The sequence below is a fragment of the Topomyia yanbarensis genome, chromosome 3 (genome assembly GCF_030247195.1).
Source record: "Topomyia yanbarensis strain Yona2022 chromosome 3, ASM3024719v1, whole genome shotgun sequence".
NCBI classification, from domain to species: Eukaryota; Metazoa; Arthropoda; class Insecta; order Diptera; family Culicidae; genus Topomyia; species Topomyia yanbarensis.
Genome location: NC_080672.1, coordinates 342,910,064 through 342,918,750, shown reverse-complemented (window position 1 = coordinate 342,918,750; position 8,687 = coordinate 342,910,064). Strand labels below are relative to the sequence as shown.

The following is an 8,687-nucleotide window of genomic DNA, read 5'->3' as shown; positions in this document are numbered from 1 at the left end:
TTACTAATGTTAATAAGTACAACTGAAAAATCAAACAATTAAACAACTAGAAAATTCAAATACTGCAGTCCAAAATTCCGAAACAAATTATGCAGATATTATCCACACAAATCCAGAAATACAAAACTTTAAGGACTTTTTTTCAGATTAACTAATATTAAATGTACTTTGTAAAACATTTTCAATTTTTCCTGAATAATATTTCTAAATCGATGAAAGGAGTATGAGCTGTCATTAAACGTCAAATTTTGACGTTTACAGACAGCTTTTACACGTTTCATTGATTTAGAACAACTTTGAATTATTTGTTACTCTATGGGAGGCGGGATGCCCCACCCGAAGGTACCATCCGCCGGCAGGCATGCTGGCGACCGGATGGCGTGCGAACGGCAGGCAAAAGGCATGCGAATGGCGGGGCTAATATTCATAGCAAAAAACGCAGCCATCCGCCTGGTTGTTGCATCTGAGCCTGCATTTCGTTCGCCCGTCACTTGTCGGCATGTATTGAGGCGATCGGTGTTGGCAGGTGGGGCATCTCGCCCTCAGTTAGCTATCCATCTGCCGTGGTAATGTGGGGTAACACAGCGTGTTTTTGCCTCATTGGTCTTTTTCAAAAAACCACAACGTTTGTAGAATTACGGCTAACATCTCCACCACCCAAACTGTAACGCACGTTGGAGGATGTAAATAAAACAAACTTTTTTGATCTTTCACAATCCAAACAAAATCTTTTTCTTGCAACTGTGTTTTGATTTGCAGTCTCGTGTAAATATGTCTGCATTATTTTTCTGACCTGATTCAAAGTTGTACTATACAAGTTCATCGTATTTAATAAAACTAGGAAAAAGACACATTACAAAAAAATATTTGTAATTGTAAACGCGTCGATTCTGTACAATGGAAGACGACTACGGTGGCGTTACGGATTCGCCCAAACGAGGACCCACCCTCTCAACATCGACATCTAGCTTTGAGCCTTTTGATGCTCATGACCCGAACTTGTCCCGATTGGCAACAAAGATGTTCCAGAAAACCGGTGATTACATCTCACACGAACTAAGCTCCACCGTGGAAGACTACAAGCTAATTGAGAACATGAACAAAGCCATGCTGGGGAAGGTGTTTGAGATGAAGCAAATGTCGGAGTCGATCGCATCCAAAAACAGTGAACTGAACCGGAAGTACGAAGAGTTGGTAAGTGTTAAGGTTGAAAATATTTCCAGGTGTAGATCGATTTTCGCAAACTATATTCCAGAAACCGCTTTTGAAAAAAATAGAAGACATAGAATCGACTGTGGATAAACTGGAAGCGGCGGCATATCAACTTGATTCGTACACCGTGCGGTTAGAGAACAAATTCAAGACGTTAAAGGCTAAAAAATAAGGTGGTACAACCTAGAATAATTCTATTATTAGAGATTTGGCTAGCAAATAACGGCAGTAAAAAGCGCTACATATACCCGTCTTTCGGAAAGGTCTTGCTATTTAGAAATCAAAGTTTCAGCCCTTGTTGTACTGATCGTTTTCTCATTTTGAGTGATGTCCGTATTGCAACCATGTAGATTCTAAATCGAATCTATTGGGTAACTGTCATAGTAGAACCGCGACCAGATTGGAACTCATCAAATAATGCCAGGTGCATTTCAACATCAAGCATTTATACCTATTATTTAGCTTTATTTTTTATAATTTACAAATTGATTTTATAGATTTAACTCAAATCAATATTACAATCTTAATCTGTATACATTATCCTAACACGAGTTTAAATAGTATCGCTACAATGTTGAGAAATATCAGAGGTACTGCAAAAAATAAAAGTTTAATTGAAATATGTTTGATAATTCCGAAACTTACTTTTAGCCACCGTTCGAATGGATCGAACCAGATTCAAAACTTGAGCCTTTACCGTTGGTGATTCACCAAAACCATGGATCTGAGAGTTGGTAGCACCCCATCCGACTGAAACATGAAAAAATAAAGATCACTCATATGACATTAACGGAAATTTAAGTGCGAATATTAGAATATAAACTGGAAAGATTTACCCACTGACTTACATTTGGATAGAAATCGTTGTTCATGTAAAATACACACCGCGTTTAAACATAGCAAAGAAGCTTCGATAAGAGCCCACAGTGTGAACATGTCGAAAGCTAATTTATTGAAATATTACCAATAGGTCACAATCACAATTATTTACGTTTAATTCTGAGGAACCTTTGTTTAAAACCACAAACAATCATTAATTTGAAATAATAGGAAGATCGCACTGTTTTTGATGTTTTGGCATTTTTAGTTGACCGACGATGTTTGACAGATTTGTAAAACGTCATCGATAAAAAATGTGGGATACTCGTTACGCAGTGTAACGAATGAACCGCTTGCAGGAAGCAAAACAAGCTTTGTTACATATTGTTACTTTTCGAGCCCCAGATCAACCCGAAAATACATTTGCTGCGCGTTTTGTTTACTGTTGCTGATCATCTGTTCAGATTCTCTAAAGAAAAGCTGATTCGCCAAGCCAAGAACGCAGAAAATGTGTAGGCTATCGAGTTGGGGCTCGGAAAGTAACGCTTTGTAACACATCGTGGAAATTGTGTAACACTGAGACGTCCAAAAAATTGTTTCAAAATCGTTCAACACGGGTCCAACGAAGGGCGTCTGTTGAACGGTTATTTTAACGTCGTCCATCGTCGGTCCAACGTACGGCCTTCATTAGACGATTCTGAAACCAACCGTTCTTAGCGGGTCGATATTCGATTGGCATACAAATTATAATTTTAGTACAGATTTTCTCAAAAACGACGTACAATTCAGATAAATTACCGAAACCTGAAGAGATAATGACACAATTGAATTGTGAACCCTAATCAGTCAAACTATAAAAGCTTTACCAAGACCCAACTTAAAACTGAGTCTTTTTATTCTAACTATCGCACTTCTGCATAGCCCATTTCCCAACACGTTTGTTTATATGCACGATAGAATTGCCACATTACGCGTCTCTCTCTCGCCCAAGATTGACTGTACTTCCAAGACATGGCGTAACAATCCAATGTACTGGATTCTAAGGTGACTAGACGTCCTGGTTTCCCAGGACATGTCCTGGTTTTTCATTCAATGTTCCGGGAAGTCGAAGAAAATGCTTGATTTTTCCTGGTTTATCTCCTGTAATCCTAGCTTGTTTCATTTTCTGCACAGATCAGATCTGTCCGGGCTTTACATTTTCTCGCCCGATGGTCGAAACCAGAAACGCAGTAGAAATAAATCGTAACGAGCACACCGATCATCCGACTTTGATCTTACCGGTCGACATAAGCTGATTGGCTGCAGTTGATGATAAGTGTAACGCTGGTGTCTGTGTGCTACTGTTCGCAATCTTCAACCTGATTGACATCTGCTCATTCTCCGGGTTACATTGCTCTATTAGTGCGCTCCTCACTTCGTCTTCCGTTGTGATCTCGTCCAGATTCCTGCACTCGACCATTACTTCCTGAACGTTCTCCTACCACCGCTTCTGCTACGAGTTCCCGATCGATCGAGCTCTTGATCAATGCATCTTTCTTCAGCTCGAACAGCATCTCGCCTTTCCGGTTGCGCCTGGTTCTTACTGCATTCTCCGCAGCTCCTTCAGCTTGGGATCCTTTCTCACGCTTTTGAGGATTGCATCGTATGCCGTACGTCAATTACGTTGCAGACTAAAGCGTCTCCCCTACAACTTTTCTGGCGCGGCCTTCGTTTTTCAACCATTTCTGTTTGTTACTCCTCTCTTCTACCGTTCGCCATTCATTCACAATTTGTCGGCTGTTTCGCTGTCTTTCGCCGACCTTCTTGGACTTCTTCGGCTTCTCCTCCTCTCCTAGTGTTTCCCTTACACTTTTCACAGAACGGGAATACCGGTCACCCTTCGACGTCTCATAGGCTTCTGCTTTCGCTATCTCTGTGGTCTTCAGTGCTACGGCGGATTTGATGCTAATCACTAGATCGCTGATCTGTCCGTGCACGCTTCCCTTACTTTTCACGAATGCGTAGAACTCTTCTATTTTTATGCGTCTGCTTCGCGACTTTAGGCAACCCAGACTCCTAGTTTCCTTGGGTAATGCTGAGTATTGGCGTGCGCACCTGAAACCCTAGCTTTCCTTGGCGTCCCACTGGTTTGTCGTCGCCCGTGCTCGGTATGGCCTCTCTGGGCTGCTCTCGCTGCTGCTGCTTTTGCGGTTGCATTTGCTGTTGCACTTGGTCGTTTGGTTGGGTCGGTGACCCCCCTAGCCCATCTTTGGTGAATGGGTTCACCACACTTTTTGTTGTTTCGGCTTGCCCCAAGCTTTTTATGAATCCCAACTCCAATTAGCTATCTACACCCGTAGTAAGTAGTCGCTTCTGTAGATCTGCGCTAGTCAGGAACGTTCAACTGAGCCTTCCTCTACCGGCTAAGGTGCCGGCTTAAAAACGTATTTGGAGACCTACCAAAGTTTTAACGGGCGGGAAGCAGCCAGTACAATTAACCCACTCGCCGTTTCGGGGAAGTGGCACCCATCCTTACTAGGGTATTGGAATGGCGTGGCTGTCGGTGTGTGGATCAATTTCGATGAAATCCTTATTCCTTCATAATTATGATCCTACTGGTATCGATTCTAACGTAGCGATTGGCACTATAGTTGGGTTAGGGTGCTTGATGCTAATGTCTTGGATAAAACCTATCAATGCATCCCCGAGCAACATGGTAGACCAGCTTTTGAGCTGTCATAACGCTCAAGGGAACCCACAAGCGCGATCATGGTGAGATGGTAGGTGTACAGGTAATGCACATGTTAGGTTGTTGATACAACCCGATTGCACACTGATAAATAACAATAACAAAAAGTAAGAGGGTTACTATTATGGTTATAAACGTGGATCTGCGTCCCATCAAGGTTTTGAATAAATGATATGTTGAATGTATTACCATCTTAGAATGCACGAGAACGTAATTTCAGTTTGGTAGGTAGAGACGCAGCTTATATTTGATCCGTTATTGAAAACACTAACGACGCTGAATCCCTCTGGATAAAGACTCGACACGTCAATCGTTTGTTTACCATTTATCTGTCAGTGTCATTCTAATCGAGCACGAGATCTGCCAATGTCATTCCAATCGAGCAGAAGACTTGTCAATTGCGGCAATCTGATGAATGAATTTTGGAAAAAAATGTGATAGTGAGTTAAAATATTTTGAATAAATTTCTGAATCGAATCTCTAAGGCAAGGTAAAACATAACTTTTATCATTACGGAGCCTACTAAAAGTTGCTTCAACCATTGCAGTTATCCGTAATGTTGTAATTTTCTGGTAAACCACAGAACTGGACCCATTCCGCATGAAGGTCGTAGTTTAGCGGGAAGCGAAAAAACCAATATTTTTAAAAATGGCACAAAACTTCACACAGCACTTCATGATGAAAAAATTATCGACGTTGCAATGCGGTAACTGTAGTATACGAGTCAACTGAAGTTAACGCTGTGACAGTGGTGCTAGTTTGCAGAAAATAATGTTGCCAAACCATTTTATTTAGTTGCGACAAGATGGCGAGTCTTTATTCAGTAATTCAGCGTCTTTAGAAAACACTGGAACCAAATTCGGAATCACTAAGACAGAAATGTCAATTAGGGAGGAATTTCTATACATGTTCAATTGAAAGGTGAAGAAAGTTAACTAAATAATACCTTTTATTACCGATCAATTAATTTTACAAATTTCTTTGCTATGTCAATAACTGCTACAAAAATCTAATAATGCGCAACACATCCTACCAATATGCACTATTGAAAACTAACATCCACAACCAACCAGGGGAGAAAATAAACTGTTCACCGTATAATATCAACATCGTTTCAACTAAGCATGAAGTAATCAACTAGCAACTAACCTAACAGGCCACACTGCATAAACAAAGGTTGTAGTAATTGAAAAAAGTTTCAAATTATGCCCGTCTATGTGTTAGTTCAAATCCTGACTGCTACCCTTGCGATATCTCTGATTTATCTCTGAACCTTATAGGCTATTATTTAGTTCATACCTGATTGCTAGTGTTATGCCACAAATAATTGTGTAGGAATATTGTACAGATTTCCAAGCGAATCTATTAATCACTTCTAGGTAGTCTTGTCGGTCTCTTCCTCTTTGTTGCAGTTACCCACTTCAGAAAATAAAATTGCGATCAAAAATCCTTTTACACCTTAGATATTGTTATTTGCCCACTTGAACAATCAATGTTTCGTCCCACTGAGAAGATCAATACAATGTCTCCAAATTGTTCGAAAATGGAGAATGCCTGCTGTACGACGACTCCGTCAGGTGGGTTCATTGAAATTCAGATCTCCAATACAATTGGGGAAATTAACGAGATTACTTGGTCGGTGTTAAGTCAGACCGGACTAAATCGCCAAACATCAAAAAATGAGATAATGATAGCACTGGCTAAAGGATATCGGCAGCTAGATTCGACTTTTACCAGATTTGAAATATGTAACAATAAACAAGAAATATGGCAAAAAATAATTTTCAATCATAATGTAAATGATGCTATGATTCAAACTTTAAACTCGTTTTTCTCGATATCAATATTTTGTCACTTAGTCCGGTCTGACTTAACACTGACCACTTGATCGCGGATTTGTTTGAAATTAGTGTGTAGTTACGTCAAAGGAATGAAACCGACAAGCCTGTTTTAGGCCAGTACTAAATGACTGTTCATAGTGCATATGTCTATTATTAGTCCAAATCGTTCTGCTGTAATCGTGTTTCTTACTGTATTATTTGTTAGTAATTATGCAGTCTTTGATTTCTATCGTGGTTTGCTGTAGCAATGATGAATATATGCAGTTACTCTGTCATAGAACATTATGTGTATTAGTGTATCTGTCAGTGCTGTTGGTTTCTTGTTGTAAACTTTCGTATTTCCTATAATCCTATTGTTAGTAATTGGCTCTTTGTGAACATTCCTTTCCTGATTGTTGCTTTTCAATGATCGGTTGCGGTGTACAGTCGCGCCATGCAACGTTGCCAAAGTTAGACTAGGAGTTTCTCCACGGTGTGCATCGGCCCTAAATAACTGATCTAAATGCAACATATAAAGTAAATTTTCCACGGAATTTGCAAATATCATTTTTCCGTTTCTTGTTGTTTCCTGCAAGTAAAAAAGAAAATAAATTTGTATTGAAATTCCAACATTTTGTTGTTGATGCTAGAAAGGATCTTTAAGTAGTTTGAACGATTTCGACAAAAGTACTGTTACCGTTATCTTTGAGCTTATGTTGATTAGGAGGTTTGATATTGCTAAGGAAATAACCAGTCTAAACTTTAACCACAGATAACAGACGTTTAGACTCGAATCGGAATGTGTGTAAATATCCGATACTGAAAATCTGATTAAAACAGACATCTGAAGCATGTTTTGCAAACGTTTGAACGTCTGACGCATGTTTTGCAAGCGTTTGGCGCAGTGATCGATATAATGCAGTTGGAGTGTAGCTGGTAAACACGTGTAGCAAACAGTTGCGTAGATGGCAATAGTGAAACACTAATTTAAACGTTTAAAATTTGAAATTTTACACAGGTTTTTGTGAATCAAATTGTTCAAAAATGATACAGAATTGTATTCAACACCACTGGATACCAAATAATCACACACACGCACACACACTCACTCACACACACATACACTGTGCGATAAGTAAACGGTTGGCATCAATGAAGCGTCAAACGTAGTAGCTGAGCTGAGTTTAATAAACAAGGGTATTGAATACTTTACGCTGACGTCACAAATGAAACTTTGATCACAGAGAACAGACGTCCATCTTCAGCATTCAACTCGTGTAAAATCTCTAACGGTTTCGAAGGTAGTTGGAATATCCAAACCAGGTGCGCTACTGTCGTCATGTTTTTTGTGGCTGAGTTCAACAGAATTGACAGCGGCTATTCCTCTACCCAGTCAAACTAGTCCGGAACCGGTTCAGACTTCCAGCATGAATTCCAGCTCAAATGCATCAACCGAGACGGAATCGGCTGTTTACTTTGAGCAAGATTCCATACTGAATCCATTCAGGATTTCGAACAGGTTCCGGAATGGATTTGACGGATAGTTGGGATAGGTTGGTGTGGCGGCGTTAGTGTTTATCGTAATTCAAATGTTTACACACGTTTTTTAAATATTTTTGTTCGATCATGGATCTCTGTACTCTGTGGCCTGGTGTTTAAACTACATAGATAGAATTACCCGATGTATCTGATCAATATTATCAAAAATTATCTTTCAAATTTTCCAGCATTCCAGGTCTCTCTGCAAAATGTTTTTTCAGACAAATTCACCATCTCCGCAGATGTGCCCCAGGGAACTATCCTTGGGCCCATTCTGTACAACATCTTCACTTCTGACATCCCACCTCTTCCGGGAGGTGGAGTCCTGTCACAGTTCGCTGATGATACAGCAATCCTGTACAAGGTTCGTATCAGCAACGCTCTAAAGAACAATTTGCTGAGAGGTCTGGATTCTATAACTGAATATTTCACGAACTGGAAAATTGTTATCAATGCTGCGAAAACACAAGTCATCCTGTTTCCGCATTCGAGATCGTAAAGGCTGGTTCCATCTGAAAATTGCAAAATACGGTTTGCCGATGCCCTCATCCAATAATCCGACGAAGTTC

The 8,687-nt window shown here is 40.0% G+C and overlaps 3 protein-coding genes across 5 annotated transcripts in view; 1 reads left to right on the top strand and 2 right to left on the bottom strand.

Moving 5' to 3' along the window:
- Positions 1–668: 668 nt before the first annotated feature.
- On the top strand, positions 669–2,047 carry LOC131693745 (biogenesis of lysosome-related organelles complex 1 subunit 2). 3 transcript variants are annotated; one of them, XR_009306310.1, is made up of 4 exons: positions 677–773; positions 842–1,194; positions 1,256–1,802; positions 1,864–2,047. XR_009306310.1 is itself a non-coding variant. In XM_058981862.1 (3 exons), exons 1-2 carry the CDS (start codon positions 898–900, stop codon positions 1,382–1,384), a joined length of 426 nt encoding a protein of 141 aa, XP_058837845.1. In that variant the 5' UTR covers positions 669–897; the 3' UTR covers position 1,385; positions 1,864–2,047. The 3 variants fall into 3 exon arrangements, 1 of the variants encoding a protein (XP_058837845.1); XR_009306311.1 differs by having other exon boundaries at positions 747–765; XM_058981862.1 differs by having other exon boundaries at positions 669–1,194; positions 1,256–1,385.
- On the bottom strand, positions 1,671–2,317 carry LOC131693747 (immediate early response 3-interacting protein 1). Its single transcript, XM_058981863.1, has 3 exons — positions 2,061–2,317; positions 1,858–1,962; positions 1,671–1,805 (listed from the first exon to the last, which is right to left on the bottom strand). The coding sequence occupies exons 1-3, from the start codon at positions 2,146–2,148 to the stop codon at positions 1,750–1,752; spliced, it is 249 nt and encodes an 82-aa protein (XP_058837846.1). The 5' UTR covers positions 2,149–2,317; the 3' UTR covers positions 1,671–1,749.
- A 3,373-nt stretch (positions 2,318–5,690) lies between these two features.
- LOC131693743 (tyrosine-protein phosphatase non-receptor type 61F) overlaps positions 5,691–8,687 on the bottom strand; it is a 37,477-nt gene continuing 34,480 nt past the window's right edge. Inside the window, exon 8 of the mRNA XM_058981859.1 lies at positions 5,691–7,168. Coding sequence (XP_058837842.1) covers positions 7,144–7,168 — 25 coding nt within the window. The 3' untranslated portion in view covers positions 5,691–7,143. The remainder of the gene's footprint in view (positions 7,169–8,687) is intronic.

Bases quoted from the DNA above. Each gene is read 5' to 3' on its own strand.
- LOC131693747 (XM_058981863.1), bottom strand. From the start codon at position 2,148: ATGTTCACACTGTGGGCTCTTATCGAAGCTTCTTTGCTATGTTTAAAC. The intron at 1,963-2,060 runs GTAAGTCAGTGG...TTCATGTTTCAG, and splicing joins ACAACGATTTCTATCCAAAT to TCGGATGGGGTGCTACCAAC. The intron at 1,806-1,857 runs GTAAGTTTCGGA...TATTTTTTGCAG, and splicing joins CATTCGAACGGTGGCTAAAA to TACCTCTGATATTTCTCAAC.
- LOC131693745 (XM_058981862.1), top strand. From the start codon at position 898: ATGGAAGACGACTACGGTGGCGTTACGGATTCGCCCAAACGAGGACCC. The intron at 1,195-1,255 runs GTAAGTGTTAAG...ACTATATTCCAG, and splicing joins ACCGGAAGTACGAAGAGTTG to AAACCGCTTTTGAAAAAAAT.